Source organism: Sparus aurata, chromosome 8, assembly GCF_900880675.1.
Source record: "Sparus aurata chromosome 8, fSpaAur1.1, whole genome shotgun sequence".
Lineage (NCBI taxonomy): Eukaryota > Metazoa > Chordata > Actinopteri > Spariformes > Sparidae > Sparus > Sparus aurata.
In genome coordinates, this window is record NC_044194.1 from 26,225,685 (window position 1) to 26,243,285 (window position 17,601).

The following is a 17,601-nucleotide window of genomic DNA, read 5'->3' on the forward strand; positions in this document are numbered from 1 at the left end:
CAGATCCAGTCACCATATGGTGAGTAAACTCTGAGTCAGTCATTGTGCCAGTGAGTCAGACTTCCTATGAAGGCTCCTGGGCGCTATGACTAATTTGAAGGATATGGAAATACTGTTTTTCCTGACAGCTACAAATCAAATTATATTAAGTGATTATACACCATTGTGCCTGTGATGTTTCATTTGAAATTGTAGGAAATGCTTCCGCTGTTCGGGTTCTGACGCTAGGAGCTAGACTGAAGTCTGTAAAACCCATTTCAACAATAGAAGTCAGAGCAGGTTTGCACTTATTTAAGCACATTATTCAGTAGTTTAGCTATCACTGAATTTCTGGTCTGCTTTATAACCTTGCTTGCTTAATATTTCATCAAATATCTGAAATTACACTGTATACCTCCACTTAGGCAAAGTTCTTATATGGCTGCCTTTATATATACAAGATATAGAACTTAATTCCCCACCTCACTGGTGAGAAAACAAAATGCTTGTGTCCCGCTCATTTTTCAGCAACACAATCATTTTAAGTTGTGCGACAGCTGCTTTATTGGCAACCATCATGTTCGCCACAAACATGATGCACAAGTATCACTTCCTGTATCTTCCCAATAACAGTTCCTGTTTCCAAGAATACATGATCTTGTATTATCGCACACAACCTGTAATTAAGTCAACAGGATACACTGCAACCAGTACAAAACATTACTATCTGTAACTTAAAGATTCTAGTATACTTTTGAAGACATTCATCATTAAAAATGACCCATTAGGGACAAAACACAATGACTCCTAAACTCAGGTGTGCATAACTTAAAAAACATATTTCTATACTACTAGACATCAGTTTCATTTGCAGCTGGTCAGTTGTACAGGTTGCATTTTCAAAACTGTTTAAAAAACAACAACTTTACTATCACTTCCTCAACCATGACAAACAATCTCATCCATTTGTTGTGGATGCCATGAAACACAAAGTCCTTGAAATGAAATAACATTAATTTCCTCAGCACACGGATTGATTTTCTTTGGTGTGCACTCACGTGATGTCATTGCGCTGGTAGCATCCCTGCAACAGACAAGCAATGAGGTCCCCGAGGAAGTCCAAGTCCTGCAATGACAGGGCTTTCTCCAGCTCCTGGAAACACAAAACGAAGGAGACAGTACAGTCAAATCAAACATGAAGAACTCGGCAAGGAATTTCACTTAACTGACCAGAGACACTGGTACAAAGATACACAATTTACAGATATGACATTATCTTGTTCGAGTCATTATGTAGGAAAAGAACAGATGACATCTCAGCTGTGAGATGATAGATCAAAAGAACAAGACATTACGTTTCTTAATGTCTCAGAATACACGTTCGTATCAGTATAAGGTAAGCTGGCAAAGGTAGGTGGCAGGGTTAAAATGTACGGCTGGAATGTACAAGTTGTGTGGTTGGGGCTTCTTGGTTTGCCACAGGTTCTTTGGCTGGAGCCTAGGTTCAAGTTCAGCCATGACCCCTCTCCTGCCTGGCATTGTGTTTCAGCCATTGAGGTTTTATGAAGCGGCAATAACCGGCAGAGCAAACTCTAAAAGACCTGAAAGCACCAAGGAGATATGGCAGGCAGCAGGAGCCTAGAACTGCTGCACAGCAGTGCCCCCTCTTCTCCTCTGCTGACCAACCAAGACACAGGACCCCACACGGCTTCCCAGCATGCACTGCTCTCCCCAATGATACCCCAAAGGCTCTATAGTAGAACAGGAGGGGAGAAAGAGAGAACAGGAGGCTGAGAGGGCAGAAATGCAAATGCAAAGTGCTCTGTCAGCCAAGTGTCCATTTCACTTAAAGCACCCTTTTGCGGGATGCAAAGCAGCCCCTTCAGGCTGAAGCCCCACCAGTCGCTCTTCAAAAACAGAACATGACTGATTGCAGCTGACCATTTCTTACCCCTCCTGGTCCTTGGTTTCACACCAACAACAGAGCCTAAGTCTTCCTACCTCTCATAAACATCCACAAAGTACTACTGCAGGTTCAAGGGAGAAAAAAAATGGTCCAAAATTATCTCAAGGACGAGGAGGCAAGTTTAATTACTGAGCGCTCACTCGTCTCCTCTCAGTCTGCCTTTCTCTAGAGGAACCCAGTTGAGCTCAGGGGTCACCAAAGGTCAGCGTACACACCTCCCGGCCATGGAGAGCGACGGAAGCTGGGAGCCAACAAGTCAACGCGATGAAAAACAGAGGAGGAGGAGTGAAGAAACAGACAGGAGGTTGAGAAAAAAGTTGAAAAACAGGATGAGATTAATGTTTCTGTTTGAGATTAGAAAGAGAAGAGTATGAAGGAAAACTTGAGACAGCCAGCTCCCGCTTCTGACTCAAGCTACTATAGAAACATACCAGGAGAGCATGTTGGACGACAGTAAATAAAAATCAGCTATGTATCATGACACACAGGAGGAGCATTTCATTAAGTTTGATTAGCATTTTCTAATGAACAATTCAAGAGCCAAAAGATCAACTTGTCACAGTGATGGATGAGATAGATTCTAATGAATGTTGAGAATACTTTAACAAGAAGACTTAAATAGGAGGGCCTGAAGTTACAGAATTGGTGCGTTAAGGAGAGGCATACCAGATAACATTAAAGCCAAGATCTCTATCTTGCTGTGTTACCTGTAACATCCTGTCAAATAACGGCTGAAAGGTTTGTGCGTTCATACATTCAGATAAAGAGACAAAAACTTAAAGAAACTGGGTGTGCTGATGGGTTATTGGTCAATACAAACATTTTGATATACCGTAGATTCAGACAAAATATTGCTGATCATTGACATTGTCATCAAGCAGCTGTAGAAAATTGCAGAAACCATTCCCTCCAATCCCAACACAGAGCCGCTCATCGATACCCTCATGACAACACTGGGATCCGAAAGTATCCATCGGTGCCACAGACCGATGGCAGAGAATGCCGTGAATGCCATCCTCACTATCGCTGACATGGAGAGGAGGCATGTGCACTTGGAGCTCATCAAGATGGAGGTCAAAGTGGGAGGCAAGCTGGAGGACACACCGCTTGTTAAGGGAGTCCTCACTGACAAGGAGTTCAGCCACCCTCAGATACCCAAGGTTCTTGGGTATGGTTGTAGACCTAGTATGTCTGTTGGGTCACAGACTAAAGAAAATGATGATGATGATGATGATGACTGATGCGGGTTTACCCATGTTATGAGATGTCCGCGTCATGCAAAGCAACACTGTGTATAAGGGCTGAAACGATTCATCGAGTTACTCGATTATAAAAATTCCTCGAGGCAAAAACTCTGCCTCGAAGCCTTGTTAAATTCCTATGACGCGCACTATACACGCAGGGATCTGATTGTTCCACACGGACCGTTGTTCAGGAAGCACATCAGTGCGTCATACATTTTGAATTTAGCTGGCTGGCACAATTTAGCTCTGTTTTTGTAGTGATGTCGTGATGCGGTTTGACTAGATATGTTTAGCTTTGATGTTTTTTACCTCTTCAACCCGAGCTGCGCATGTTGCATTATACACCCTATAAGAGCATGCTAACCATGTAGCAACATATTAATGCAGCACACCAACTTAACGGGAAGAAGCTCGGCTAAACGCTCATGATAATCATATTCACCTAATCGGAACTCAATTCAGACACCAAGCAACTAAAGGAGCACGTAGAAAAAACACGCTAATGGCGCATGTCCGAAAAATCGGCGTTAGCGATTACGCTACTTCATGCTAATGCTACATACAGAATGTCATATGAAAGCTGGGAATCTACGAATTTCAACGGTATACGTCTCATCACTCTGCGCCCAAAACTAACTAAAACAGCCGCAGAGGAAGAACATAAATAAACATCACTTTATACAGACATGATCATGAATTACGTGCTACGTTGGCTGTTTTGTGATTATAAACTCTGTTTGAGTGCATTACACCGCCTCCACCGGCTAATCCAATGTGTCTGTGTCACTTTGAAATGATTCCTGACAGTTCAGGATAAGTTTCGGTTCCAGGAGGACACGTATAATGTGGAGTAGGTAGGACCCTAGTCTTCCCACACAGTGTATTTGCCTCCTTGTGATTGGCGGATTAGTGTGGTTATCATGGATTTGGGGACTGAAGACTGAAAAAGTCTTATTTATAATTTATTTATAATTTATTTATTTTATTTATTTATAATTGTTTTATTTACATTCATTTTTTATAAATTGTACACATTGTGTACCTGTTTGGCTTGATATTTTATATTCATTCTTTGTTCTCAGGTGGGTAATTTGCAGAAGGTGCAATCCTTTTTTTGTAATGTTGTATGAAGAAAACAAAACCAAGGCCAAATGGCCTTTACTATTTAAGTTTGTAATCACAGTTTTACATGTTATACATGTTTTACAGTAAGTTGATTTAACTGTATTGTTGTTTAATTACTGGCACTGGCACTTAATAAATGGGCCTAGTTTTGGAGCCAAATGTTGGAATTGGAATGAATACCTCTGTTTTTTTGAGAAATGCTTGATCATTTTACAGCCACATCATTTTCGTTATGCATTATTTGTTTTGGTTGTTTAAAAACGCAAAAAAAATAATTATCCAATTACTCGATTAATCGATCGATAAAGTGCTAGATTAATCAATTACAAAAAGAATCGATAGCTGCAGCCCTAGTTACAGGTAATATTGACAAAATTAATGGCTATGTTTGCTGAGTTCACACATTTCTGCAGTACAAACCAACTGCCAGTTCTCTAGTGTCTATATCCGACAAAACAATCACTATGTAATTAGATTTTTGCATATCATTCAGCCTTGTTTCTTAAAGAGTTGTATAGTGCAGTTCCCTCCAAAATCTTGATATTTGAGACTGTAATACTGTATAGTATGCACCTAGCCAAGAAGAAGGCAGATAGAGCTTTGACAACAAAAAGAAGGCTCCTGAAGCAAGCACATGTTGTAATGGCTTCTTCACATGTATGTATACTCTCCAGCTGTAGAACTCTGTCACAACCATGAGCGCTAATCATTTAAGTATAGGAACACAGAGCGTGTATCCGTGTGTGGACAAGCGCGTGTGCATAGGATGCGCTGAGATCCTGGGTCACGCTTTCCTTCCACTTCCTGGTCCCGTGGCCAGAGTGAGCCCATCCATCAGACACAGAATGCACTTTGATCACACTTTGAAAAAGCTTGGGGGCCAGGGCCAGGGGAAGAGCGGCGAGCTGAGTACAGCACGCAAGAGCAGAGGGCTTGCTCCAGCCCATGGATTAACACCACCCTGCTCCACCTTTGAAGTGCCACACAGCCTCTCAGATGGCAGAGGGAAGGGGAATTAATGTGGTGTGCATGCCCTTTCTTCAGCCATCCATCCAGCCACCCAATCCCTCTGTGGCCTGGTGCTAACAAACACTCAGCTTGATGAAGGGCTGCAAGGGACATGTCCTTCGGGAACCTTTGCCCTCTGTAAGCACATACACACAAAGTAGTAACCCAACCGATACTCCACAAGGACACAGCCCATAACGCTGAGCAGACATAGTCAACGAAAAAAACACACACTTTTACTGACATTCGTTCTGGCACATGTGTCAACAGAATAAACACATTGGAGTACTTTGGCTGCCTCACATTAATGATCAATGGGACACAAAGATAAGCGAGCTGGAAAACTGATAGGCCGTGTATAAATCATAGAGCTTAGCTGTCAAATGTATTACTAAGCTACTGCAGTGAACAAAGCAGACTATTCGTACTCACACACACACACATACACACATACACCGGGACAAAGATTGGAGGGTGAGTCAAGGCTTAGTCAAAAGGTGTGTCATTACCACCGCCCCTTTGTGGGCTTGGCTTGCAATTTGCAATTCACCCTGAAGATATTTGCCACTTCTCTCACTTGACTCCCCTGCTGTTTCTCTCTCTGCTTCTCTCACTGGCTTAACCTCTTCCTCCCTTCTTCCACACCATTTTCCTCCCCCTGTTCTGCTGCCCAGTGTCTATGAGGACCTCTGAGGCATTCTATTATTCCCCTGACAACAACCTCGCTCCACTCTCCACCCCACTCTTTTCCTCTCTCCGTCTTCCTTATCTCTCCCCTTCTTCCACACATTGTCCCCACTCCAGCCAGTTGCTGGTTCCGCTTAAGCTGAGGACAAGGCAGAATCTAGCTAGTTACAGAGATTGTGATTGGTAATGAATCTTCCAAATATATTTAAATGCATGGTGGTAAATAAAGCAGCATCTAGACTGAAAATCTCAACTCAAAACAAGGGTTCAATGCATTGTCTCACTGAACCATCTAAGCAATGGCATGCAAGAAGTAACACCTGTAGTGTCAATACAGCATGCCAATTTATTCTTTCTCACAGACTCTTTACACCAAAATGAGCATTTATATGGCAGTTTCTGAGTCAGTGCCTACTGAAACATGTTTGAATGCTGCCTGAACATGGACAGATGTAATGGTATTTACATACCAACATCAGAAATTCCAACATGCCTCACAGCATTGCGCCATAAAGGGGAAAAAGATGGCGTGTCCACCTAGGCGTCATGTTTCCATCACAGTCGATCAGAGCTGGAGCAGATAAACAACCACTACTAATGCAGAGTCATCTGATGCGAGAAAAAAGGCAAACACTTTTGTTAAGAAAACCTCCTTGTACGGAACATTAGCTGGTTTCATGCTTAGCACAACTGGAGCCTCGCTGTAAATAAAGTACATGCAGCACTGGGTTTAAGATAGTTAACTCACTAATGACACATACAACCTGATAAATGAATGAAAATTCCAGCAAAGCCTGCGGATATAAAACACACCATTACCTTTACAAGACCCCTTATCATGTGATATGCCAAGAGTAGTTATTATGACGAGTATAAAAACAATCTGAGGCCAAGCTCATGCAGATAAACTTCAAAAAGCATCTTTTGTATCACTTTTGGCACTCAAGCTACATTGACCTTGCATTGTTGATCACCTTAAAAAAGGCTTTCCAAGCTTTCCAAAGTGTGACAACTGACATGTGACGCGTGTATGACTTCCTTAAGGTCAAGTGACTAGCAAATTATCTCCACTGAAGACAAATAATACACCCCTATTTCGCTAGGCTTCTGCTGAACCCATGGTGAACAACACAGAAACAAATGTTAGAATGCCAAAGCTACTTAAATTGCAAAATTAAACAATTTTCTAATCTGGTCATTCTCACAATATGATCACCTCACTCACCATTAGTTACCTCTATGTGTCTTTACTTTGATTTAGATTGAATGATCTATCCAGCATCATACAGTACAGATTATGATAATGTTAGGCAACAACAAACTGGAACATACCAGAAAATCGGTTCAAAAGTAAAAAAAACTTGTAATTTTGAAACGTGAGATCATGATTATACAAGGAATGCTTTCATTGAGGAAAACTGTTAATGTATTGGTTTTACACTGTTTGTATAATGTGTGTGCATGACACCGCTCATGTTTCTTGTGCTGAATGCACCCTGGCCCACAGCCCATGGAGACAATGAAAAGGCTGAGTTGTGCAGAGTCCCTGACAATATAGTCCTCAAAATACACGGAGGCACTTTGTCAGCCAGATAGGCATGAGCCTGTCAAAACAACTTGATAATATAAGTGGTAGTTTTCCTCTAACTTCCTCAATCTCAGAAATGAAGCTTAAGGATTCACTTTATTGCCATTCCCAAATATGTACTTAATAAAAACACAAACAGTGCAGAGGTTGAGGGTGAAAGGATAAAATTACATGGCTGCTCTTGCAAATACAGTCCTTGGTCTCCTTGTTGGTGGCGACTCATTCAGGCTACTGTGACACTGTGACATGCATCCTTTCTGAATGGATCAACACTTGCATTCAACTCTCAATTGCATACATCCTCTCAACCCTCGTTTATCATGGGTCGGATGTTTGTTTGGATGCCTGGCTTTGGTGTCAATGCATGTCCAATATGTTATTGATTGTAAGTGCTAAATGTCGTTTTACAGACTCCCCAAAAGTTAAAGGGAGGGTGAGAGAGAGTTAAAAAAAAAAAAAAAAAAAAAAAGAAAAAGAGGGTGTGTATTGACTTAAAAAGAGACATGAAACTGCAACAACTTTTAATTAGCAGTGAAATCTGTGTAATTGTATGTTTAACCAGTGAAATGTATGGCACTGCACAGCGGAACAGAGACTCTGTTAAAGGCGAGAAATCGAATTGTGACAGCTGCCTCACAGGAATGGGTCCAATGTGCATGCAGTAAACACACATCATGCACACATCTGCTCCTCTTAGGGTGGAAAGATAAGTTCCATCCTAGGAGGACAAAACTCTAGGTCTGTTTGACATGAGATCTAGAATGGCAAAAAATACGAGACATGAGAAGACATGAATCAACTTAGGAGAGGACCAGACTTCTTAAAACAAAGGAGACATCAAGGCTAAACTGACTTCAAGGCAGAACAGACCATCTGCATTTGTAGATAAAAGCGACCGCATTTCTCTGTGGACACCAATGGCCCCATCATGTGTCCAAATCCATATCTGTAGGGAAAGACAAATGGAGATTAAATGTGTGTGTGAATGTGTGTCTGGCCAATGCGAGAGTGAGAGAGAGAGGGAGAGTGAAAGGCTTGTGATAAGCAGAGCGGCAGCGTTTGCATCGGCAGCTCCAAGGTTGTGGCAGATCCACAGAGCCTGTAGTATCAGGGGGTTGGCCTCTCTGGCTACGCTCACAGCAGACACTTTCCATGCCACTGCCGTTAACAGCTCCTCCGGGGTCTATATCACCAACAGTTGGAGGATGCATGCACAGCTAGCTGGAGGGGGAAGGGAGGCCTGTTTGTTGTGTAAAGGCTCCTCTCTTCCTCTCCTTTGCCTCTTTCTTTATTTCTTCCTCCCCCACTCCCCTCCCACTTTCATCTCACACATGGTTCCTCCAGGAGCCATCATCTGACAACACCCTCCTCCCCCACACGTAACCACCTCCTGCCACATGACAAACATGCACACACAGCCATAACACCACAGGAAAACGCCCTCGCATCCTCAGGATGTACCGTTCATCTGATCATCAGAGGCAAGCATCAACATCTTTGAGTTGCTGCCAGACACATCTGACTGACACAACAAAACAAGAACTTGCTGATTTGTTAGTGTCGCCGGCCGCTATTCACTACGTCTGGTTGAGCCAGTGAAACGTTGTGTCGTCCACACCCGCCTTAAAATTCTGAATGTTTTGTGACAGTCAAACATTTGGAGCCCTTGGGTGAGAATGCCATTTGTTCATGAAAATATGTGAACAGGAAGAGCGACTTCAGGTTGGTCCTCCATGCAGGAAGAGTGACAAACACTAAATATAGTTAAAAACAAAAAAAAACTACTGTTATATAAAGGCTCCTATACAACGGTATGGTCAGTATCATCTTTCAGTTGAGTCTCATTTTAGCATCATTGTCAAGGCCAGGTGGGACAGGTGGCTGTGCTGAGAGATGGACGGTGGACAGATCCTTCCTGTGACGAGTTCCCTGCAGAGAGACTGAGACCCTTCGCCTTGGCCTGGCTGGCGGGCTATGTGGGGGAAGAGATCATTAAGCACAGGAGATGGGAGGGCCACCCACTGCAGTCAAGCGCTTCTCTCATATATCCACTGCCAGCTCTGAGGAAACCACATCATCAACATTTCTATATAAATTGGAGCTTCCTGCTTCAGTCGACATCCCAATGGTTCCATTTTCTGACTACATAAACATGCAACTGCATATATGTGCATTTACACACACAAGCAGTTAAATTCAGCCTGCTGGCCTCCAAGGAGAAAGAAATTGTCCCCGACCAGTGTGGTTGTGGACAACGGAGGGAAGAGTGAAGAAAACAACATGAAGCAGATGTCTTGCAGCCTTAAAGTCAAAAGGACAGACCTGAGTATGATCTGCTTCTTGACAGGGAAACAAAAAGGAGCTTTTAGATCAAAAAGTTGAATGAATTCTGACTTATTGCTTATATGTTAAGTGGCATACTGAGAATATAAGTGCATTACCTGTCAAAATGTAAGTCTCACTTTGGAGACAATGCTCACTGGCAAAGAATCCATTTTGTGATATGCTTGGTGAACAGGTGGTGCGAGGGCAACATCTTTGGCTTTCTGTAACAGTGTTATCCATCAAACACAACTGGCTGTGTTTGCAGGTAGCAACCTGCACTTTGACAGCCCTTAAATTCATTGAATACAGTGGGAATACAGTCGAAAACGTTGAGCTACACTGAACTCTGAGTGCCATGAAACACAACATTATCGTTCATATCAACATTAGGGCAATGCTTTAATTTGTTACTCCAACTGGACTTCCTGGATGCCAACATGATATCAACAAGTCACACACTGGTGCCGCATTGTAGGAGAGCTTGTTTGTCTCGCTGGTTAAAAGATAACCAGGCATGATGGCAAGTCTTCTCTACAGCAATATGCCAGGATCTTTGTTTAATAAGGGTTTTTGTCTCACCAACATGCCCCCCGGCAACATGGCTACATATACTATATTAACTCTGGGCTGGGCTGTTTTTGGTCTAAATCTCAGCTAATTGTTTTTAATTAGGCTCCTCCAATGAAAATGCAGAAGGCTCAGGCCAAAAAAATAACTACATAAATAACAACTAAAAATTATTTCCCAAAAAAGTTGAATCTGACTTGACTTCTGTTGAAATGCAATGCCGCGTCATTCAATAAGGTGTTGCCTTAGCTTATCATGTACATGTACACACAATTTCCTGGTAGATTACTTGCCTAACAATTATCAGTTAAGGGGGTTGGTGTTTTTCAAGTTTGAAACTTGTGTTTTGATGGAGGATAAGCCTCCCGACTCGCATCTATTGCTCCAACCGGCTTTCCTGGATTGTGCTCTAATGTGTCACCACCAGCAACTAAAACAACATGCCCGCACAGTAGCAATATTTCCGAGTAACGCTGTCATAGTCCTGGCAGTAACAGCAACAGGTGAGGAGGACCCCACATTTACCTTTGCACAGTGATATTTTGAAAACAAACGGCATTAGAGCAAGAGAGACATTCGGGTAGAGAAAGCGCAGAGTGTGCCAGCCTGTGGCCTAATGCAATCCATGTAGTCAGCCAAGTGTGTGCCAGTCTGTGTCCCACTAAAGCCTTACACATCAACACCCCTCCTTTGTATTACCTTGTGCCAGCTCTCGGACAACACTGCTCGGAAAAAAAAAAAAAGGTCTGTATTCCCAATGCTCCCTCCCTATTTACATCGTACTTTCTTTGCCTACACCGTTTCTCTATACGCAACAAACAGCAACATGTTCCAGAATAAATCTCTCTCTTTATTTCCTCCTCTCGCTGTGATGTTGCATCACATACACAAACACAACGCAAAACACTTTTTCTTGGCAAGCTGAATACACATATTAACCACTGACTCCAGAACATTTTTCAGGGTTCCCACTGGATGAGACCTGGTTAAGTGAAGTTCTCATCACTTGGTTTCTCTCACCTCTGTCTCACAACCAGGCGCAAAGGCCCAGAGTGAGAAAGCAACATTGGAGGGACGCCGCCCCAGACTGGAGACAGAGAGAGGGAACCATGGGGAGCTGCAACAATGGAGCTGGCTGAAACAAACCCTGGTGTATGTGCCCCTCTACCTCCCCCTCTGTGCACACACTCCCCATGTGAAACCATCTGATGCATGTACTGCTGCCTCACTTGTCAATCACAACTGGGGGAGGGGCAGCAGCCTCTTACAAAGCCCTCCTCAAAGTGCATGTAAGGGAGGGTATTAAAAAAGACATGCAGAAAGGTTCTTGATCTTCGAGGGGTACTCGCAGAGTGTGAACAAGTTTTCAAGGCTGTATGTGTAGCCTGGACTGGAGAAAAGAGTGTCAGAGGTTGGTGTCTGTAGAGCTTTAGGAAGGGCTGAGCTGGGGATGTGTCAGTGGGTGGGACAGAGGGACAGAAAGGGAAAGGGATGCAAGGGATGAGTGAACAGTGCAGATCCGAGATGAGAATGGATCATTGTTGTTGAATGGCGGGCTCCAATCTCCTCCCTAGAATTGCCAAAAGAAGGTAAAGGAACCGAAGCATGAAGGTAAACATTATCAGTGATTTAAGTCACCAACCCCTGATGCCTGAGGATGATGGTGCAAATATCACAGCAAACACCATCTTGCGTGTGGTGAAGCTGTAGAACAGGAGAAATCATCAAATTCCAACCTCTGCTTGCTTTTGCTAGAGATAGTCGGCCTCTTCACTACCACCATCTTTGGCCCTCACATCAAAGCCCCCTAATTGAGGCCAGACTGGAAACAGATAGTAAGCGACTGCTATCTCCAGTTGTAATCCACAAAAACTGGGAATCCGCAAGAGTGTGTGACTGTCTGAAGTTGGGCCAGGATGGAGCAATACTTAAGCCTTGATTCTATTCCCCTGTTAATCCATTTGCTTTCTAGACAACAGAAACAAGGGCGTGCTCACAGGCAGCCTGCTCTCGCTTATTTACCAGATCTAATAGGACTAAATCTTCTTTACAATCACACTGGGGGCTTTACAAAAATAGGAGTCCCCTCCCCAGAAGGACAGCAGCGGCAGCAGCAGCTAGCACCCAGTCAGAGTGGAGAGCCTCCACCCTCCAGGGGGAAGGGAAAGAAAGAACCACCATCTGGGGTTTAGTCATGGTGATGCCAGGGGCTGGGGCTCAGCGACAGGGAGACTGCTGGGGCTCGAGAAGGGGATGGGGTACTGGGACAAGAGATGGCAATGAGGATGGGGCATGGGGAGAGGCAGACAGAGAGACAATTCCTCGGAGAGGGGTCGATGTAGATGAAGCTGTGTTGCAGGAGTTTGGCATGTACAGATGAGCAAAAAGGTATTTAACAGTTCATCAACAGGGGCAGAAAAAGGGAAAAAAGCTTACTTAGATCTTCAAGGTTCTATATATGCCCAAACAGGTGTTTTCAATTACTCTGGCTGATTACATATGTTAATCAAGAGGAAGATGGCTCTATCTTTGTTGGAAATTACAAGATGTCACAAACTGTATGAACGAGTGAAGGAGCTGTTGATCACGGACAGTCTGTAATCAAAAATATAGTTCTGAGAAGGTCTAATTAGGCAACATAAGTGAAAAACCCAGTGTTGGAGGACTATGGATGTGTGAGGACTGGAAATGGGTATTATCAAAATTATAACAGTAATACAGCTCTTACTAATACTGCTTAATGATCCAGTACTTTGATGGTATTGTTTCCATTTCTGTTTTATAAGTTAAACTAAACAAATCAAGAAAATAATCAACATTGTATTATTTTCTTCATATGTACTGTACATACATTAAAAATCTTAAGTGGCAACAGCATTGTTGTAATATAAATCAGATAATCTATTATTCTTGTTTAAAAAATTTTGATCTCAATTCAGGTCACTCTGGACATAGCATCACAGTAGAATTGTGACAGAATTTATGAATGACTCAAATCTGTAAGTATGGTCTCCTGATAAGAGACTGGCCAAAAAGCAACACAGTAGGTTGGGAAATTAACAGCAAACCAAATTGACACTGGAACTGTGAATTTCTAAGCGACTGTTCGGAAACTGCTCTGACAATTTTAGTTAAATGCATAAATGCAACAATTTTTATAGCAAACCAGTGGGCTGGCTAATGGTTACTTTGTTGTTACCAGTGTTTGTATAATCAAGTTAAATGTGGGCTCTATGCAGTTGGCATACATAACATTGCTGAGGGGAATGGAGCAACTAGAGATTAACTGTTGGCTAGAGAGTCGAAAACTGCATTTTTCTACCTGTGATGCCCTGTTGCTAGATGGTTTGAAAGATGCCGCTCTTGTTTCCACCCTTGCATGCAAAAAATGATTGGGGCTGGTGCTTATTTTGAGTCCTGTGTGTGTGTGTGAGAGAGAGTCTGTGTGACTATGTGCATGTGTGATGGAGAGAGGTAAGGTCATTTTTATGTAGCCAGGAAATCGATTGTCTACAATATTATCCTGTAACATAGTAGCATTTAAATACTACGGTCTTTAATAATAAAAAAACGGCCTCCATTAACTGGATTTCAGTACCCTTCCCTAGAGATGACTTTAAAGGGTTTAGGAGATACTCAGGAAGTCCCCAGCTTTAACAGGCTATAAAATAAAATCCAGGTATGCCTGTGATAAAAATCACATGGGAATAAGATTAATAGGAAACTCAAACTGGCTCTTAAAAGTGGGTGCCATACAGACCAGGCACACCTAGAAAAGTCATTCTGTAGTGACTAAAACAGCAGTAGTGGAGAAATTCTCCAATGGGCGGGGGGGACATAGTGAGGTGAAGCATTTCATAAGTACAGACTAATGGGCCCTGCGGCAATAGTACATTTTGTGCTTCCTTCTTGATTTACCACATCATATTTTTTCAGGGTCTCACAAGGAGTAGCCAATCAGTGATTGGATCTAGCACATCGAAAGCCTTAAAAGTGTGTCAGTTATTATGACACTTCAGCTAGTTCTGCTGAGCACTTGAAGCATCACCCATAATCATTTTCCCAGTGACCTCCCAAGGCAGATACATTTCCCATGTCACTAGATAAATGTCACTAATAAAATAGAAATAATCATCGTCCCCAAAGAGGCCAATTCAAGACACAGTTGAGATAATGACAGGCAGCTGATGAAGATACATTGGATAAATGCAAGATGATGTGCCAAACAGGCTGCCCACGGAGCACAACTAGGCAAGATGACAAGGACAGAGGTCCTTGGCATGAAGGGCTCATCACTGAGGATCCAGCAACAGAGGCCAGCAGTGTCTGTAGGCTGTGGGATTTCAGGCATCATTTGACAGATACATAGCATACATAGAAGAAATCAAGCATAGGCCATAGAGACAAAAAGCCAGGCAAATGAGGACCAGCATGTGGACCCTGGGCCTGCTTCCTACAGATCACTCTCACTAATGTGCTTTCACTTCCTCTGTCTCTAGGACACGTTTTCTCCACTTCCCCTCTTTCCCCTAACCTTCCACTCATTCTTTTTACACACACACACACACACCTTTCCCAGCTCACTGCTTGCAGCCTGAAGAAAGTGGAAACCAGAAACAGTGAGGTGTATCTGCCAACGAACAATGTGTGCATGGGGCTGTTTTGTAAGGCTTTCCAAGGAGATTGGGGGGGGGAGACTCCATTATCACTGACCAGCACCAGCAGAAAGAAAAGAGCTGCCCCAACAGTATCACAACATCAACATCTAATACCCCCTGAACCATAGAGTTCGTCAATAACCACCCTGGTAACAGTTTTACAGGGTACAAAACATTGTAGTCTGAAATGTGCCACTGACAAACACAGTTAACATTATGAGAAAGAGGTGTTTCAGTGACACCACCACAGTAGTCATTTAATCAGTACTCTATCCATCTACTATATAACTGGTATTCTTTATTAGGACCACTCTGTACTAGTAGCTATATCTACATACATTTTAAGCTAATAATTTTGACAAACCACCATACATTGGTTCTGGAGAAATTGCATTTTTGCTGTTCCCTCTGCTGGCTAAAAATGACAAAAGTAATAATTCAGACAGTAAAAACTTTTTAAATGTTTCTCTGTTCCCTCATTTCTCCACCTCTTACCTCCTATATGTAACGTTACAGTATTTGTTTATTATCTAAGTGTGTCTTTCTGTCTCAGGATCAATTCATCTCAGTCCTCCTCACCCTCTGCCATCTTTCCATCAAGTAACATAACTCACTCAAGCGCACCTGTCTGTATTCCCCTGCATTAGAGACACTGTAGGCATCAGCCCAAGGATTGGTTCATGATGTCACTGTCATATGGGATTGCTTCTGTCGGCTCCACACACAGCCATGTATGGCGGTGGAATCACTGACTGATCATTTTATTTCAGACTTGCTTATCACCCAAAGCTTACAACAGAGGAAAAAAACTGAATATACATCTAACAAGCAAAAACATGAAAATATTGTGATATTTAGGCCCTCAGCGGTCAAAACATTAACCCTGGCTGTTCATAATTTAGGGAAAGGGTGGCAAAGACTGACACAACAAAGACAACAGCAGCCAATATGTGACTGTGTGTCCACAACTGAGGACTGATGGTATGTCAGAGTATGTCGACACTAAACCCAGTACAGAGTGAAATCACTCAACACCCCCCACTCTGTCATGACCAATGACAACCATTTCCTGCCCCCTTTCCACCCGATTCCAGGGTAATTCAACCTATACATCTAGAGATAGTATTGCAACTGAAGGTGACTGACGTGACCTGACCAATCACACAGAAGCACAGCCAAAAGCATTTCTTGGAGGAAGACAAAAGACGATGAACTTAAAATTGAAACCAATTGTCAGCTGTCACTTTATATTGATTAACTATTACATACAAGTGGCTCATCAATTTTCATTGACCTCAAATAGACAAGTCAAGACAAGGGAAAAGGTAAATGAGTCAGGCCACAGTGCTCGGGCCAGCTCGCCTTGTTGCTGGTATGTGGCGTTAAGCAAAACAAGCTGTGTGTGACAGTTTCCTCTTACTTAAACGACACAAACTCCTCAGAAAGTAATCATGTTGGATGCTGCTGTTAAAACATAAGACCAAACCACTGCTGACTTATGTTTTAAATAAATGGATTACCTGATGTTTGTGTGAAGATGTTAGTATTAAGGGCCAGAGAAGCAACTAAGACAAGACTGTCAGCTGATATTACAATTCAAGCTCATTGTAGAGTCTTCCTGGTATTCACAGTGTTGAAGACAGAAGGTCAGATTAAGGTGGCCTGCATTGCCTAATTTTTATGACTTCCTGTCACTGAAATCTTCGTAATAGCCTGCTTTCAGCAGCAAATGGCACCATGCACACAGGTGTAAAAGCAGAGCTCAAAGCTGTAGCCAGGATTAGTGGTGACATGCTTTACAGTAAAAAAAAAAAACAGGGACAGAGACAAAATCTGAACAAAGTTCTGAACAGCAGCCTGGGACAGATGTGAGCTTATCAGTCATACTCTCTCTTAGGATGCATGCTACGTTTCTGAATTTTGCTCTACCAGCTGATTCTAAAAACACACTAGGAAAATCTGTCTTAACTGTGTATGTAATGTATATTTCCCCCCTCATAATAACCAGCTTCTCACACCACTATTCATTTTCAGAGTGAAGGCGTGTGTGACATCTTCAGGCAACAACACCAAAGGGGCTGCATTGGGCATACCGTTATAGAGTACCTGAATGTATCAAACGTCACCTCACACAAGTGGGTCAACATGCAGAGTTGTATAGATATTTCTAGAATCCAATGCCATAAAAAGGGAGCTTTTACAAATGTCAGAATGGGGAAGTTTCATCCAATCAACATGGCTTCATAAGGCATTTTAACTCAAATCGGGCTCTTGCTGAAACAATTAGTGGAATAAAAGTCTTCATATAAAAACCTTTCACTCACCCAGAAAACAAACAAGCACTTGATTTGTACACTACATACAAAGAAAGTCACCTACTTAGGTCAACACAGAAATAAAAGCAAGAACAAACTATTTCTTGTTCCCCTCACTAGAGATTCAGTTTGTTGAGGA

General features: G+C 42.6%; 1 protein-coding gene across 2 annotated transcripts in view; it reads right to left on the bottom strand.

Annotated features, from left to right (window-relative positions):
- Positions 1 to 17,601, bottom strand: part of cecr2 (CECR2 histone acetyl-lysine reader) — a 38,609-nt gene that overhangs the window by 17,847 nt on the left and 3,161 nt on the right. Inside the window, exons 2-3 of one of the 2 annotated variants that reach the window (XM_030426136.1) lie at positions 8,468 to 8,543; positions 1,038 to 1,132 (exon numbers count right to left, since the gene is read on the bottom strand). In XM_030426136.1, coding sequence (XP_030281996.1) covers positions 1,038 to 1,132; positions 8,468 to 8,527 — 155 coding nt within the window. In that variant the 5' untranslated portion in view covers positions 8,528 to 8,543. The remainder of the gene's footprint in view (positions 1 to 1,037; positions 1,133 to 8,467; positions 8,544 to 17,601) is intronic. The other variant, XM_030426135.1, reaches the window with a different exon arrangement.